Source organism: Rhipicephalus microplus, chromosome 4 (genome assembly GCF_043290135.1).
Source record: "Rhipicephalus microplus isolate Deutch F79 chromosome 4, USDA_Rmic, whole genome shotgun sequence".
Classification (NCBI taxonomy): Eukaryota; Metazoa; Arthropoda; class Arachnida; order Ixodida; family Ixodidae; genus Rhipicephalus; species Rhipicephalus microplus.
This window is the reverse complement of record NC_134703.1, coordinates 63688882-63707671: the sequence shown is the minus strand read 5'-3', so window position 1 is coordinate 63707671 and position 18790 is coordinate 63688882. Positions and strand designations below refer to the sequence as shown.

The window sequence follows — 18790 nt, the reverse complement described above, 5'->3', positions numbered from 1 at the left end:
ATGAGAACACGCACATCCGAGAAAATCCCATATTGCTGAAAAAAAAGGCGCTGTTCAGCCTTTGGTTATGCGATGAATTCAAACAAACAAACAAAACAGGTATACGCGCAAGAAAACGACAGGGGGGATAAGCTCGAGGCATAAGCCATACGTTCACAGAAGCTAACGAGAAAGAGCGAGCCGCTGGGCCACTGTAATCCCCCAGCGTCCAAAGCGCGATGCTCGACAGCGAGCGGGCGGTGGCGGAGGGTGGGAGGGGGGAGGTGCCAAAATGTACGCCGCTGCCAGTTCGTGATTAACGACCCAGTATCACCATTGACTCGGATGACAGCAGCGAGCGGCTCCTGCTAGTGGGCCCATGAACAAATCCCGGACTTGCGAAAAATAAAGTCAACGAACGCCAGAAGACACAAAGAATCGAACGTTGCGAGAAAACGCAACAAGGGCCACCGTATGCTGCAGGCTGGCTGCCGCTGTTGCCACGGCACGGTGCCCAGGCGTGCCCCGAATGCGGCACCCAAAGCGGGGAACGCAAGGGGTGGCGGCGAGAAGGCATTTGAGCAATACACGCCACCTGACGTCTTTGGCAACGCCGACGAGTTTTGGACAAATGGATGCCCGCGCGGAAGAGACGGCTTGCGTTTTCTTTTCCAGTGGCGCTCGAGGAAAAGAAAGTCGGTAAGGTGGCGACCCTGGCACACGCGCGCACCGGCTGCCGATTCCTTTCTTGAATCGCGAAGCCCCAAACAAAAGGCAGAAAATGAAATAAAAAGAGAATAATACTTTCCAGTCATCCCGCGAGTACTGGAAAAAAGGCGAGGCCCGGGTATAAACAGAGTTTCCCATATCACACACCACGCCGGAAGGCTGTTGCTCAGTGTGATGATACAGTGGGTCTATCATCCTTCGTCCTAGTTTTTTTTTCTGCCTATTTTTTGCTATAAGCATGAAAGCGATAGAAGTTCTGAAATTTACGGTATATGCATGCTTACTGGGCTTAATTAAAATATTTTAAAAGGGCTTGCTGCACACTGGCGCTTGATGCATTGTTTTGTCTGTATGACGATCACTCCTGCTAGCCGGAATTTTCCACGCATGCCTAGGAAATATAAAAGAACACGCTCCTTGAAAAATTCCATTTTAAGCCGATGCCTTAGATACTTAATCAAACACGAAACGTAACCGTAGTCGTTGGCGTCAGCACGTGCGGCTCAGGGAAACATCGCCCTGTGATCACGTAACCTCATAACGTCATGATTAGGTGAATAGTTGCCAAATTTTGTGACGTCATTATGACATGACGATAGTTATAGCGTGAGAAAAATACGACGACATAGAGACAAGAAGGACACGAAAGACACGAAAGACACGACCGTGTCTCTTGTGTCCTTCTTGTCTCTGTGTCGTCATATTGTTCTCGCGCTATAACTATCGTCATGCCATACCAACTAGCCCAAGCTGCCACACTTCCAAGTGATTATGACGTCGCTATGATGACACGTAACGTGCCGTCACATGGCACTATGACTTTTTCAAATAAAGGTCTATTTTATAGGCACTGCCGAACTATGTATGTTGTAAAAAGCTTCCAATGCTCACTGTAAATCAGTTTGAGCTTCTAAGGGTACAGTGTGTGTCTATAACTAATACTCTAGGATAAGGGTGCTTTGAATGACCAAAACACCCATGACATGGGCGTGTTGTTTTGTTAAAGAATCTTATCGAAGGGTGTTAGTTATGAACACGCATAGTACTCTCAAGGTTGCACAAGTGGTTTCTAGCATTCCGATCCCGTACGCAGTGCAGAATCGTATTGCGTAAAAAAATACTTTCGAGGAAAGGGAGGGGGAGGGGTAGAAATCAATAATGTCGACTGAAAAGTAAAGTAGCGTGCGTTTTCACCTTTTAATCGTCTCATAAAACGCATACTGGACCATGTGACTTGTGTACGTGGAACATTTAGCGAACATTAACGTCAATTTTATGTCTATCTCCGTTAGATATGCCTAAAAGATCTCGCCGACCTTTAATCGGGTGGAACTATATTTATACGTAGAGTTCAAGAATAATGCTCATTGCTGACATTCAAGTGCTCGCACGAGGCATCTTTAGATTCAATGTATAGTTATTATGCGGCTGCCCAAAACAAAACAAACCCGCGGTATAAGACGCATACAGTTTATTTGAGGCAAAAACCACTCCCAAGCGTATGTTTTGTCTGTAAACATGACGTTTACCCTGTTTTGTCTCTCAATCACTCTGACAGCGAGACTCGGAAAGAACAACAAACGGCCCGAATAAAAACAGCACTGCGCGGAGCAAGCCAAATTGGCCTGACAAGGAGGTCACTTCCGTCGTCTCGACAAACGGACGCACGCAAATGCGAGTAGTCGCGTGCAAAGAGAGCTTACCAATTCGCACACGCGGAACAGAATACTAGCGAGCACATACACGCGAAAGAAGGAAAAAAAAAACTAAAGGTAAATATATGAAGCAGGCAGAGTAATAACCCGTAATCTGAGCCCACACCGTAGAGAGGCTTCCGGGAATACAAGAGACGGCACCTCTGCGCTACGTGTATATGTAAGCCGCACACGCAGAAGCATTCATTTCTCGTGAGGATCTATCTTCCTCCTCGTTACTCGTTATCGCGAATAATCTTATTGCGGCGTGGGGAGTCTCACGAGCGGCGAGAAAGCAAATACGACAAGAGTGGGCCATCGTGTGGCTCGAGGTGCGGGAGGAGGGGAGGCAGAAGAACGCCGAAGAATAAGCGAGCTCCTTACCCGAGGGCGCAGGATAAACAAAACCTTTGGGGGGAAAGGGCCACGTGGCTGACGCATCCAAGGCCTCAGTATTATTGCGAAGTTTCACCGTCGGTTCTCGACAAACACTCGTGCGCGAGAGAAAAGCGAAGTAGTATTGATAAAACGAGAAATCGCCAGCGTCCAATCCGCGGAGCGAAGGCCCGCGATATATGCGGCGCTCTCGGCGTAAGACGAAGCGCGCATAATGAGATTAGACGCCGGTTTCGCGCTGCCGCAAGCGCGGTGAGGCGCCGAGCCTCGTACCCATGCAAGGGTTTGAGTGCACGGAGAGCCCAGAGAGGATATGGGGGAGAGACTTAGTATGAACGAGTGGCTCGGGATACAGAGGAGGCTCCCTCCGTTTCGTCCTATAGGAGCCCGGTGACTTAGCGAAGATTTCTGGTACCACGAACTGAAAGTATAACGAGTACTGAAAGAGTACTGAAAGCGCAAGTCTTAGCTGTGAAAGTATACACATCGTGGTAAGCACTAGTTCCACAAAAAAGTATCGGTTGCAGCGATGACTATAGAGAGTTGCTCTTTATGACCTTCGGAATGCATCCTCCTGCACTGTTACAAGTAAACAGTGAAACAAAGCGCAGGCTCATGACTGACCTTATTCGTGCATCCTTCTAAGTATCGCGTGTGGTGTGTATAATAAAAATTTATCTAGACGTATAAACAGGACACAGTCCAGACAAGAGCCCAAATATGTTTAAGGTAATGAACGCACATGCAAGAATTGTCTTCGTGCGAGCGGCCACTCTTCTTAAGTCGGTAGTGCTTGCCGTAGTGACGTGGAATAGAAGTGATTTACTGACGTTGTTCGCTTTCTATTCAACAGGAGAGAGCTGTCATCATGTGCAGTCCAAAGTAATTTATCATTCTGGCCCTGAGTACATGCCGGATGTCACAAAACGCAGCTGTACACGCACATACAAGCACAACTCTATATGAGTGGCCTCCAGCGTGCAGCAATGCGCGGATAAACATAGCCTAGCGTGATGAAATACTGCAAAGTTTTGTTATCTACAAAGGTTATAGGAAGTCCACTTTATATGGATGAGAATGAAATGGGAAGCGACGTACTGGAAAAAAGAAGATGCAACAATAAGTGATTTTATTTTGCCAATTCTGGCGCTGTCAGAAGCAGCTTACAGTGAATTCGTGGAACCAGAAGAAGCAATTTCATTTTAGGCCGAATTAGCTTCCGCGCAAGCCACAAAGTATTGTGACATGAGAAAGCGAAATCTCTCAGTGTAGCACGTATACGCGTACAATGTCGCTTTCGAGAACTTAAGAGGAAGAAACTTAAATTGAAATATGAAAATGAAGAAAGAATCAATAGGGGGAGAGCTCGAAATCTTGAAAGCGAGGCTATTTCAGTTTCGCGCTTATCCATACATTCAGCAGGCGGGCATGAAAAAAATAAAACGGATCACACGCGACAAAAGTGTGAAGAAAAAGAGACGGCCGGAGAATTTCATATAAATCATGTCAGTTGGAGCCAGGAAACGTTTTGCCGTGAGAGCACAATTTATTCAAAACTTTGAACGTCCTAATTAGAGCGAGCCGGATATGCGAAGTCGGACGAGGCGTGTGTATATTGGGTTGCCTGCTGTTATTTCGCTGTCTTCCTGGACGTACACTTTTTTTTTTATTCGAGAGGTATACGTTATTTCTCTCATGCGCCACACGAAATGGACGAATGAATTATTGATCAGAGTCGACAAGGAAAGATATTTTGAGTGAGACCACGGTATAGCATTCGGTGAAGGCGTTTGCGGCCTTATCTGCAGCCTCAAGGGGAACACAGGCGGCGTTGCTTTATGACCTTGTTCGGTTTTCTTTATTACACGAAGTTTGCCAAATGTACAGCAAACGTAACCGTGTGATTCTCATATCAGCGAGAAAAAAAACTTTTCTGCAAGAATCGTCTTGCCCGTACCTTCATCTTTGTTATGTAAAGATTCGATGTAGATGCTTAGGATTAATCTGTCTTAAACTTCCTCCGTCATCTCCCAGCTGGCTTTTTCATCCCGTGACATTTTTCCTTGTATTTTTTGCTCGTATTCTGCCCCTCTTTTCATATTCGTGGAAATCGAGAGAAGCAGTTGCAAGTGAGTTGTGTGAGCCGCATATGAATATTGTTGATTTCAGTCTTTCATAGCCAGCTGAATCGCATTAAGAGATATGTCTAGCGTACATAAAATCGTATGGCGATATCTCTCGATAATTCTTTCTGTCTCCTAACTGGGATGCTGGAATTATTATTATTATTATTATTATTATTATTATTATTATTATTATTATTATTATTATTATTATTATTATTATTACTATTATTACTATTATTACTATTATTACTATTATTACTATTATTACTATTATTACTATTATTATTATTATTATTACTATTATTATTATTATTATTATTATTATTATTATTATTATTATTATTATTATTATTATTATTATTATTATTATTATTATTATTATTATTATTATTATTATTATTATTATTATTATTATATGGCCCTAATGTGACAATATAAGAAAAAATATATGTGGATTGAAGTGTGTATTTCAGTCGACATAAGGCTACTTGGTATAAGTTTACAATAGACACTCTAATCTTAAAAAGTTAAACTTATTAAGACAGTCAAAATGAACGCAATGAATAGCCTAACAAAACGTGCGAAGTTTTCACAAAATACTAAGTGAAATGGCACACCAAACCGTACAGGGAGATTATCGTATTTTAGATTGTCTTTCACAGCCGTTCCTTCTATTGTATTTGTTCAGGGCTTACTCTTCCAGCTTTCGAACTCCCCACTGTTTTCCCCCAGTGTAGCGTAGCATACTGGTATTACTTGTAAATAGGTTACCAACCCAGTTTTTTCTGTCTCTCCTTCTCCGTTCCTTGTATGCACACGCACATTATACATATATATATATATATATATATATATATATATATATATATATATATATATATATATATATATATATATATATATATATATATAGTTTTAAAAGTATACGAACCACCTCTCCTTACATACATTTAATAAAAAAAAATGGGGAAAAGTCATTCCGGAAAGCACTTTTTCGAAACGATTTTTCCTACTTGCTTGATATAATAGTTTGAAGTTTTACGTCCGTGTCCTGTGTTACTTATTTACTCTCTCTCTCTCTCTCTCTCTCTATATATATATATATATATATATATATATATATATATATATATATATATATATATATATATATATATATATATATATATATATATATATATATAGTGGGAGAAAAAAATAACGCGCGCGGAGCCCGACCGAACAACAAATATGAAATAAAGACTTTAAAACTTTCATTGGCTCGGCACTGTATATTTTCCCTAACATTGCGTCTGCTGGTTTCGTCTGCTGAACCAAAGTCTGGTCGACCGGACGGAACGCTAGTTAAGCTATACATTTACGTTCGCAGTGCATTGGTTATGAAGTCACACCAACTGGCCCCTGTTTTAGCGTTGCAAGCCTGCTTGTTCTCTTCTCTCATCTTTCCGATCTTTCCCTTTCCGCTCGTGTACGGCAGTAAGAAGATGTTTTGGGTGGCGGTTAAGATCTCTGGTTTTCCTTAACTTGCATTTCTCGCTGTCTGCATTCACTTGCCTACACAACGCTAGATCTCAATCCTTCAACTATGCTGCGCAGGACGTGAGCACAACGTGACCGGCTTCGTGGGCGGCTCGGCCGTGCTACCGTGCGAGGTGGACGAGGCGAGCTGCGGCCGAGTCTACTTCATCACCTGGACCAAGAACGTGTCCCAGGACTGGCAGCGAGTGTACCTGTTCTCCGAGACGGTGAACCGCGTGATGGGCCCGTTGAGCGAGCCACACCGCGCCACTTTTCAGCCGGGCAACGCGTCCGCCCACTTGCGCATCCAGCCACTCAGCGTCGAGGACGAAGGCACGTACAAGTGTGACGTCACCTACGTCCAAGGAAAGTGCCCCTCCTTGTCCTTCACCAGGCTACAAACGCTCGGTGAGTGTCTCAAATTCATGGTACCTCTAGCACGGCTCAAAGCCAACAGTAGACAAACATGTGCGGTCCACCCTTCACAAAGGAAAACTTGTTTTGAGACTGTAAACATACGCAAGAGATCATTTGTATAACATTTGGTGACTCCGAAAAGGACATGTTACTAGAAGACTTTTTAGTGCACAATACACTAGAGAAGTGCTTGTGATTGATAGCTATGGGTTAGTATATATGAAATAAGTCAGCCCGTATATGCTATAGGCAGAGCTTGGATAGAAATGTGTGCGTATGAACGTTCTGTGGCAATGCAATCTCCTGAAAACAAACTGTACACCACCATGTTAAATTTTCCTTTTTTTGCGCACTATACGTTGTTTCACCGACTTGCTAATCTGTTATTTTCACTGCACAAGGTTTAAAAAGGGAGTAAGATATATGTTCACATAAGCTTCAACCACTCCCCAGCAAACAAGTTAAAATTGAACAGAACAAGGATATGTTATTAGCCTTGAACATATTGTCATGCATCAATGCAGCACTCGGTAGTCATGTTGCGAGAGTGTTAACAAAACTTCAGCTGGTCACAAGTGACATTCCAAGGGCAGCACGAAATAAAGAAAAACACGCATTTCACACAAGGAACAACTTGCCTGACGAATTACATCCACTTATTATACACTATCAAGAGACTCTTTGCTCTTTTTGTCGCAAGAAATACAATGCCAATGACTTACTTATGCACCTGAGAAGATTCCTGGTTTCTAACAAAACATTCTTCTCAACAGAAATTTGCAAGTCTTCTTAAAATCTTGATGCACTATCTATCATTAGTGAAGCTGTTTGACAGTTAAAATGCACCCTCAAACAAAAAAAAACATCATGAATTTTTCCTCGTGGGTTTCTAATAAGTTTGTAATAAGCTTGTAATAATAATTTGGAAAACTATTGACTCTAGTGTTCGCCATACTATATATATAAATTTTAGGTTTCGGAAGTTAAGCACTTCCGCCTTGAAATAACCCACACCAATTTAAGAGCAGTGATATACGGACGCGTGTATATAAAGTATTTTATTTTCTCCCCGTATTTTCTTTTCCTTACGCTGAACTAACTCGACTCATTCTTCTGCAAGGGTATCATTGGTGGGCCCGTTCTTCTTTTAGTGCAGTCGTAAATTTTTCGCCCCAATAAAGAAGCGGACCAGTTGCGCTTAAAATATACTGCCTTTCCTATCTCTAGTGATAGGCATAGTAGAAGTTCCGTTGATATAAAACCGCGGTCGCCAAGTATGGAGGGAGCGAGAAGAATTAAAATGAGCTTCAGAACACTGCATGACTAAGCCGAGGCATGCGGTTTTATGGCCCAACTAAATTTGCGCTTTACGACTTTCATCCGGGATCCGGAACACCTACATTCGATATTATAAGGTGTGCACAGAGCCACACCTGGACACTTTGTGTGTCATTTCTCAATTCACTTCTCATGCGTTCCACAGATACAGTGCTCACGTGCATAAATATGTATTTTTATGTTGTAAGTGCCATTTGTTGATTTTTAGGATCGACGTGAGCTCGTAAGATGCCTTGACGCTGCTAACAAACTGACGTTATGCGTTTGCACAAATGTCTTTATGGTGTGTTGACGTTGGCTTCCTTCCTTGAAATGCATATTCACAAATAAATAACAATCTTTACTACAAGCGATGCCGCAACATCGTTCTTTGTGTTTGGGACTCAGTAGAAAAACGAGACAATCGAAGCTATAATTTCGGCCTTTGTGAAACGGGCAACCCGCTCACAAACAAAAACTTTTTGCGGAATTAATCGGCGTAAATTTTCAAAATTTTGAGAACATAATTAACGGTCTAAAGCATCCTGATATTCCGCTGCATTTGATAAACGAGCCAATGGGCGCATTTACGGTAAATACTCGATTGATGAGCTTAGTTTAGCAAAAAAAAAAGAAGCATTTGTTTAAATTGTGTGCTTTTGAGCACGTTTATCAATGTCTCGTTGCCTTGCCATCTAAAACTGGGTCAGAGAATAAGAAGGAATTGTCGTACTTTGTTTTTGAATTGAAAGAAGGTTAAAGAAGACCCATATTAGGTGACAGTAAACAAATAAAAAGAAAGACCTGCCTCCTATACTTAAAGCCATATTTATGATCAGTTCCACTAATTCTGCAGTACTCTGCTGGAATATCAAAACTTTTGATCCATTCTGTGCGGATAATAAGAACTTAAAATAGTGCTCCCGAAAGACATGATCACCTTACACATTGTAGGAAACTTTCATATTTTGTGTAGACATTTCTATTGCGTGGTCATTTTTTTTTTGGCCAAATTTTGTGTGGTGTGAACAGATTTAAGTATTGAAACATTTAGACTCAGTGCGCAAGAGCTGTGCTATGTACCTTTGTTATCTGATTGGCGATGTCGACTGTGTGCAAGAGAACAGGAGTAGCCGGCGCCACGCGTTGGCACCAACTTGTCGTTATATACATTTTATTTAAAAAAAACAAAACCGAGCAGGACCACTCGTCTGCCATGGCTAACAGCAGGGCCAACACTAACATAAAGAGGAAAATTAAACCGAACATTAAGACCAACTTCAATTGTTTCCCTTCTCTGCCTTGTAACCATTCCTAGTCCGAAATCTTCGAGCTGACTTTATTCTGCTGGATACTTTTCTCGAACAACGTACTGTCTGCAGAGCTTCGCTATTTTTATGGCATAACTTGATGTTGCCCCAAGCTTAATCTTCACCGCATTGGATGCTTCTACTATTGGCGAATTTAATTTTGAAAACTTGACTTGGATTACTGAAGACGACAATGATAGAAAAGTGGGTTCGTGTGTTAGTTTGACCCATCTATTTTATGGACGCATTTGATTTTGCAGCACCCGCCTTCAATACGTATACGTTTAAGAAGTGAGTTGACCTGTCTGCTTGGATAGCGATATTTTTCTTTGCTTTAGATTCGGCTTTAAAAAGCCGGCAGACGACGTCAAAACACACTACAAAAAAAAACGACAGTGATATCTCAGCAGGTTAAACAAAAGTGGCCTTGCGATAACGATAATGTCTCTTTGTTCAAGAAGGAAAAGCCGGAAGCCCAATTTACTATCAAGCTGAGTCTTCTTTGCGTACGTAAACCTAACACGCTGTATTTGTGATCATAGTTAGGAAGAATGAAACTGCATGTTTTAGGAAACAAAACAGTGTCTTCATTACAAATATAGACTCTACAACGATATCACTGGTGTGCCTTTGAGATACACTGGAGCTTTCATTTGCCAGAGTGACGAGCGTGTGTTTCGCCATAAAGAAGATCAAAGTCACTAAGCCAGTGGTACATATCGTGGGAGTATGTTTTTTTTTTTTTTAGTTGACTACGCCGTCTTTTAGGTTGTGTTGAAATTTGTTGGCTTATGATGATGTTCATTCGCAGAGTGGCTTTTTCAGAGAACATTACGTGAAGCAATTGTTAATGATTGAAATTGAATGCCCGAGAGAACAACAGATGTCGCGCTGTTTCAGTACTTTTTAGGGTGCCTCGATAGGCCCGTGCCTCCGAGCACATTGAGGCACCCTAATATTTTTATTTCGAATACGAGGCTATAAATTCCGTGCACTTAATTTTGTTTTCGCAATCGGATATTTTTCTTGAAAAAAAACAGTAAAACTTTGGTGTCTGAATGAAATAAGAATGGATAGTAAAAATGAAGTAGCATTATGTAACTGCTTTGAAAAGAACGTGAAATCACATCGTTAGACCATCACATAAGAAGCTCACGTAAGTTTCCCAAGAACCCTGTTTAGGAGCATAATGCAAAAAGAAAGCAGTGTTCTTGCCCGTTCGAAAATGCACGACTCAGAACACCAGCCCAGAGTTCTCAAAAGTGAGGTGACAGATCTAAATTAAGATAAAAATACTTCTTTCACCGTTTCAGTTTTCTCGCTACAAGAAATGTGTTAGGTGGTAACGACATAGTTCAGTAGTTATCGCCTATTTTGTACAATATTCTCCTCAAACTAACTCATGCAACTTCTCTGAAAACATGCAGAGTACCCAAAAAACGTTCCAAAGCCTGAACATCGAGCCTTTTTGCATCATTGGCTCCAATTTGAAGCTCGCATCGCAAACAAACTCTTAGAGAAGCAGTAGAATCGTTTTTTTTTTTTCTGCGAATTTGGTTGGAAGTTGTTTCGATTCAGTTTGTGCATGTCCCAATCTTGAAGCTAGGTTTTTAGACACAAATAAAGCCTTTACACATGCCCGAGAGAAAAGAATAAGCATGTAAAACTAGATCATATGATTGCAGCAGCGTCAGACAGGAGGTAAATCTGCAAGTTTGAAAACTTTCTACCTGCTACTTTTGTTGTTCAGTGGTGTGCAACGCGGCCCAAAGACTCTTCTTCATCAGACGCCTCAAAAAATGATAACATGTCGTTAAAGAAACTATAAAAAACCTTATTTTTTCAGTGGCTGTCGGTAGTGCGAAAGGCCTCCTCAGTTTAAGATTGCAGAAACGCTTGGGTAAAACTTGAAACGTTCACGCAAGGCTGCGTTTAATCAAGGAGACGGTATCGGGGCCCCGGATTGCACTCGCAAACGTTTAGTTGGCCGAGCTCTTTTCACTTCGGCGTTGCTGCGCCGTGTAAGGTTATCTGAAACACTCAAACTTGAAGAAACTTAATCTGAGAGAAAATTGCGCTCACGTAGAAATGTCTTGCAAGATCAGTAAAAAATAGAGGGAGAGAGAAGTTGTGAAAGGAGTTACTCTCCAAGCTATCTCTTCGCCAAAGTCTTCTTGAACAGAAAAAGCATCAAGCTGGGGATTAACAAAACAAGCTTTTCGACTGCAAAGTCCCATGAGCATGCAAGTGTAAGCAGGTGTTACGGTTCTCGAACAATGTTGACCCTGTTGTAGGTCGTATAAACACAATGACGATTGTAGGGTCACTCCTAACTACACAAAACGGTTAGTACATGAGCATCTCCTCCTCCTACACACTGTTAATAATCTTGTCTTCAGTTTATTGCGACACAAGACTCTACTTGGAAGATAACACTAAAGAAATACCTGCTGTTCTATCGTTACGTAACAATCTGATGGGCATATAAAAAACCCACAATACCCATCATTGCGTCGCTGCCAGAGATACATTATTGCGGCCGAAATTTTAGTAAACAAAATTCGCGACGTTTGATTCATTATGAAAAACTAGTTATGTTTTCAAATAACTCGTCTTATCTAGATCCAAGCAGCAAAAACTGACACGTGGCACTTTTTGAAAATTTCGTAAGATAGTGCATTGAGATGATTTATTGCGAAGCTTCATTACGTTTTTAGTGTTTTGCCTGTTCCTGTTGCTTGCTGACGCTATATGCATACACTTGTGGAACATACAAAGACCTAGAAAAGTGTTGCACTTTTCCTCGGAGTTGATGTTTTAGATGTGAAAGTAGGTTATTAACTATCGCAAATCAGTCCTGAGTGATATGGCACGCGGAAGGAAGCGTATAAAAGGATACATTGACGTTCACCTGCTTGTAGCACGAATTATTATTATTATTTCATTTGCATACACAGATTAACAAGGACCCAGAGGAAAGAGGGAGAGAGCAAGCTGGCAACTGCCACCTGGAGGGGCACAACGCCTGCTCACTCTTTCGGGAGAAGGGAAGAAACAAAGATTAGATGGGAGAGAGGGGAAAGAAGATGACGAAGAGAGAAAAAATGACGTAGAATTCGAGAAGTATGAGTGAAAAAATAAATTAAAATAATAAAAAAGAAGAAAAGTAATAAAATAGAAGAAAAGAATAATAATAATAAAAAAGACCGTCTATAAATGGATGGCCAGGTCCGTTTGGTTACTAAATGTAAGGAGAGCTCGGTGGGCCTGGTCGCGTCGGGAAGCAGTACCACTCGGAAAGAGGTAGTCGTCTAGGGTCGCACACTTGAGTCCTAGGAATTTATATTCCTTAATCAGTAAAGACCGCTGCGTAGAAAATGTGGGACAGTGGACTACGACTTGCTCAAGTGTTTCGCAGGAGCCACAAGCTGCGCACAACGGGCTGTCCACACGACCTTGACGGTGTAATCGTTCACACACGAGCACAGAGCCCACTCTTAGTTTGTACAAGAGCGCTGGTACAAGAGAATACATGCAGATCTCTACGGAAGAAATGCGTCTTGTCGAAAAAAAAATTCGCCTTTGTGTGGGTGCAAACTCTAGACCATCACCATTTTGATGTGGTAGGTGTATTGATTGCGCTAACCAAGAGGATTCTAGTCGGCAATACAAGACATAATCAATCAATAATTCGAAGCAAAGTAAAGGAAAGCTATAAAAGAAATTTCCAAACAGCCTTTTCTCTTCTAAGAACATTTTATAAAATTATAAAATAACTTCTCAAATTCATACTTTTTTGTTGATCTACTTTTGTCTTCTAAATTACGTGGCCTTCTGTCGTTCATTGAAGTCCACACCACTTCTCACATTTTTTTTTATCGTACATTCAGTGCCAGTTTTGTTCTTGCATATTTAGGACAATGAACTGCACATAAGTACTAAACACGCCCTTGATGACATCTAGTTTTTTTCGCCACGTTCCCAGATAGCATCGGTGGGAAAGAAAAGCCTTAAAAATAGCCTGCTGATTTTCTACACTTTTTTTTCATGTTTGGCAAAATATATTCAAATAGATGTTCTTTTGATTTACATAAAAACTATAAGAAATTTCATTGAATTTAACGCGCGTTCCTTCCTGTGAAAAACTGATAAAAGACTTTCCTTTTACCTTAAAAAAAACAATATTGAAAACGTGCTTGCAGTTTCGACGTTAGGAGCTGGTAAATGAGCTAACAGGAAGTTTTTTTTTTGGGGTTCAACGCTTGTGACCTTGAAACCTTCTATATTTGTTAAGAGAAGTGAACGGAGCATGCGTTTTAAGAAGAAAAGAAAGATCCACGGTGCACGACACGAGGAGTTTTTTTGTTTTTTTGATTGAACAAACGGCTGCGTTGAGATGCGTTGCATGATCTGTTCAGGCATATTGCCCTTGAGACTTGGCTCATCTTTGAACAAACTCTCTGGATTTCACTACATATTGCCTAACTATTTATCGCTTTCTGTCGCCTTAAGGTGGACAAGAAAGGTGAAGTGGTATTTAAAGCGTGAGATACTTCAACTGTGTAGTGCTGTGCGAAAAATATAAGAGAGAACAGCTTACAGGAGATTCAGGCAGTGGACAAAGTTTTAAAGCATTGCTGTTTGCTGATATATGATACTGGTTTCAAAAAGTTCTCAAATACGAAAAGAATTCTACTCGTCCTTGTCACTTCTAAATAAAACCAGTTTTATGTGGCTAGGTTTTACCTTAATGAAGGCAGAAATATAGACGTTAAAACAACATTTCGCGTGTCTGTGTATTGTGAGGAACTCGAAGCTAAACACGAGCTTATCTACCTCCTTCTGCTCATATTTTGGTACGCTTTCTCTCTTCTCCTAGTACTGGGTGCTCAACGGAGCTCAGTCTTGCTAACTTCCCTGCCTTTCCTTTATCACTCTCATCAACCTGATGCCCAACATCAGCTCATTTACCAACTTTGTGCCTTTCCTACTGCCTCCTCTACATCCTAGTGCAAGGCAGGAAGGAGGGCTCAACCTGGTCGACATTCCTGCCTTAATCTTAACACGTCTTCATTTCCTGCTTTGCGGATAGAACTATACTGTCTTATAACTTGTTTCTCCACGCGTTATCTTCCTCACTACGCAGTCACGCCTAAAGAGCCAGTGATCAAGATGGACGGCCGCCGACTGACCAATGGCTCTTTGTTAGGACCCTACTTGGAGGGTACCACTGTGGTGCTCGACTGTTTCTCGTCAGGAGGGCGACCAGCGCCACAGGTGCTGTGGCGCAACGCATCCGCCCAGCTGCCCGTAAAGACGTCCGTAACGCCCCATTTGCGCGGAATTGACGATGTCACGTCAACGGCACGTTTCGTGCTTTCACGCTGGGACCTGGGCGCCCGGTTAGAGTGTGTCGTGATCACCAAGGCCACGCCCGCTCCGGTCGTCAAATGGGTCCAGCTAGACGTGCACGGTAGGCAGCGCGTATTTTACAAGCTCACGCGAAAGAATTAGATGTGGACGCGCAATGCCTGTTTGAGCAGCATTTATTGGTCCTACTGTAACAAACTTGTATTGTTTCTATTTGGAATGAAGTATTGAATTGTAGTATTGTATTGTTTCCCTTTGTAATGTAGTTGTAATGCTCATGAAGAGAATTGCGGTATCGCGGCGTTCGTCTCGTGTGCTAAATCAAACTTCTAGAAGTTATGAAAACCAGAGAAGCGTTACATACTCTCTCTGTTGTAAACGACAGCCAAGCATATTTATTCAATCTTTCCTTTTATGAACATAGCAGACCGGTGTTACTACCCATGTATCCTTATTCACTATATTCACTTTTCGTGATGCCAGTTGCAGGCTTAATTGCAGGCGCACTAGTTGAACCTTTAATACCAGCTATTTCGTTAGTGACTCGTTCTTTTATTCTGCTGCCATTTATTCACGAAACGCCCAACAAAATGGTCAAACATTCAATAACAAAAAACAATTGTGCATGCAGAGGGACCAGTAGTTCCTGGATTACACTTTCTATTGGTTTATTATTTGGGTCAACGCGCACACTGAACACTTAAATGGTGTTTCATCAGCACCAGGAAAAGAAGCGTTTGTTCTGAACAATGCCCTTCTTACTCGGCTGAATGCAGTACGGCCCCTTGCCCTACGGCTACGTGGTCCCAATCACCCGGTCGTGGCTGGCGAGATGGTGTCACTCACGTGCATCGTGGAGGGTGCCAGGCCGGCAGCAAACATAACGTGGTACAACCGGTCTGAACTGGTGCGCCCACAGCCACCGGCTGCAGAGGACCTCATGAGTGACGGAACGTACCGCACGGCAAGCACACTGGTGTTTGTGGCCAGCCTTTACGACCACCAAGCAGAGTTCTTCTGCAAGGGAACCAATCAGGTGCTCAAAAACAGAACGGAAGCACCATTTCTTCAGGCCGTCCGACTAGAAGTTCTATGTGAGTTGATCACCGCGCTCTTCTGTTTATGATGCGGGGGGTAATGCTGGTCGTGGTGATGCAGCAGGTAGTGTTGACCTGGCGTAAAGAGCCAGCAATTGTCCCACCTGATGCTGTCATACATCTACATGTGGGGCGTCTAAGAGAGCCCTTGTAAGGCCCGTATTTAGGATAAAACAACCTAGTCATTCGTCGACTCTTTTCCTTATTACTGCAGGCGTTCGAAGAAAAAAGATGATAGAAATCTCGGGGATGATAAACAGCTCTCTTTTAAACTACGCACTATCGCTTTTTTTTCGCGTCTAACTCGATATCTTCAACATTGCAATAAAGACACAAGGTGATTCGGCTGCCATCCAGGCTTAACTATTTTAGGAAATACTATTGTGTCTATTGTAAGATCACTCGAACGTTCCGGCGTGAAATATTGTTAGACATACTTTCTGCAGCAGTAAGTTTGGAAAAAAGATATTCTAAGCAACAAGGTGCTTCTGAAATATCTAATGAATATCTTTGTATATTTCATCCAACGAAGCCAGCAGTTAACGCCTCACTTCCCTCGCAACACGTTTCTTTTTCATTGTACAAGGCTTAGTCACTCTGTCATGAGAAAGACGAAGGATAAAGACAAAAGGTTTAGGTTGGTGGAAGAATTAATATAGCTATGTTTAATTGAGAAAGTGAAAACAAAGCATAAAACGATGAAAGATTTGAAGGAGCTGCTACAAGTGTACACTATGTTTCCGGTAGGCTTCAAAAGGCGCAATAGAACTCTCGCATTCCTGTGCAGTATCGAGTTACATATGTAATCTCATTTTCACAATTAGCCAGTCTGACATTTGGGGCACAGTGGTAAGTGGGCTTTTGTGAAACTTTAACACTGACCCATTATATGCATGACACATTTGTTTTCATCGCGCTTTCTACAGGCTGTGGCACGATCCAGCGACCTATGTGGAAGGCCGTTTTCGCATTAATCGAACTTTATTTACCATTATGAATTCTCGTCATTTTCTTCGATTAAAGTCTGCTTTTATACGATGGTCAAGAGACCTGTTATTAACTTTTTCTACTTAAAAATTAATAACAATGAGGATCAGACTACAACTCCCTTGCTGGGAGCGGAAGTACCGTGTGAGTGTGAAGCGCTTAGAAATACCTAATGCTGATAAAAATGTAGTATACCTAATTACAACAATAACAACAAATTTTCATCTTCCCTAATCGCATCCGGACTGGTCTACTGACGCGTAATGGAAGCACTCATTTGTAAATAAAGCAATGTATAAAGGTAGAGGTTCACTAAGAAAAATTGAAGTAATCCTCAGCTTCTAATCCTCCTAATACTAGAGCAACATAAGGGTGTTTCCTTTTTTCGAAAGTCTTACTCAGTCTCCTGGCTAAGAACCTCCCTCAACCACAATATTCGTATATCACTTCTAGAGTGCAATATGTATTCATAAAATTACAGACTTTTACTTTATTAAAGTGCATGCTGGAGGAGCGACTGCATAACAAAAGACAGAATAAGAGAGAAAGCTAATTAGACGGCTTGTGTGCATGACAGCGGAACTCGAGCACGAAGAGAAAGAGTGACTGAACAAAACGTTAAACCTCTTGCGACAGCTTTGCTTCTGCACACGTAATACCGGTCAAGTAAGGGCCCCTTGGAAACAGTAAGAGTGGCTAAGCGCACGAAAGCGTAATAGGAAACTATATTACCGGATGTTCAGCTGTGGAGAAAATCGAGGAACAAGTTGTGCGAACATGCTAAAGTGTCCACGACTCTATACACTATGCGTGATCTACTCGGTTTGACGCTTAGTAACTGGCTATAACTGGAATACCTCTTGAGAGCTGCAGCGGATATCGAACTCACGTTGGTAGTACCAACATTAGTTATTACTTCGCTTCATGCGCTTAGCTTTGTTTCTCTTTGCTGCTTGGTAGTGGGTCGGCTGCCTTTTTAGCGAGAGAATAATTAGAAGCGCCTGGTGGGATGTGGCACGCGTATCTCTTCTGCTTGCGGAGGTACTTGCAATGTGCTTTCAGTTGAGCGCTGAAACACAACAGAATAAAAAAACTTTCGCTCACTTGGTTTTTTCTTTCTTGTTGGTAGAATACTTTGAGGCATTGCCGAAGACTTAAGGTAGTGCGACCAGCATGCTCGCTAAAAAACCCCTGGTTGTCGAAATTTCCGTGTCCTCCACTACAACGTCTGTCATTATCATACGGAGGTCTTGGGACGCTAAACATCACATATCAATCAATCAGCATGCTCGCTCCGGCTCTTGCTGGCATGGGGTTCTCATTTCAGTAGTTCTCGCAACTTCTGAGACAGTGTTATAATAGTAATGACTTCTTGTATCCTGGGAGAGCGACCTCGGTAGTTATGCGCAATGTCTATGCGCTATTTTGGAAACAATCGCGCTTATAGGTGAAGCTCCCAAAGTCGTGGGCCTGTCCATGCATATATTTTGTGACCGGATCATAACCACCTGGTTGAATGAGTCATTGAGCAGGTGGTGCTATTATAAGTGACAGATAGACAGTCACACAGAGAGGCATGTGGATGGATGGACGTACAGATGGTCGAATGAACAGACGGTTGGACCTCATTGCGAATAACTGCATCGTGCAGCACATGCTTTCCAAATACGAGCTCAGATGTATCCATATGCAACCTATTATGGTACGAGGGACGTGCACTGACAGTGTTGGCAAACTTCCTACTGCAGCCAGTACAAGAACCTCTCTCGCTTTATTTCACGCACTATAATGCCATAATAATGAATGGACCTTGCAATTCAGCCAACCTCACAACAAAGATATGAAAAGAA

General features: G+C 42.0%; 1 protein-coding gene across 8 annotated transcripts in view; it reads left to right on the top strand.

Annotated features, from left to right (window-relative positions):
• The window catches only part of LOC119172707 (hemicentin-1), a 262978-nt gene that overhangs the window by 132693 nt on the left and 111495 nt on the right, over nucleotides 1-18790 (top strand). For all 8 annotated transcript variants that reach the window (XR_012894908.1, XR_012894906.1, XR_012894907.1 and 5 more), the window contains exons 2-4: nucleotides 6521-6850; nucleotides 14633-14959; nucleotides 15633-15950. Coding sequence is in view for 4 of the 8 variants with exons in the window: in XM_075892890.1 (XP_075749005.1) it covers nucleotides 6521-6850; nucleotides 14633-14959; nucleotides 15633-15950 (975 nt within the window). In the remaining 4 variants the exon portion in view is untranslated. The remainder of the gene's footprint in view (nucleotides 1-6520; nucleotides 6851-14632; nucleotides 14960-15632; nucleotides 15951-18790) is intronic.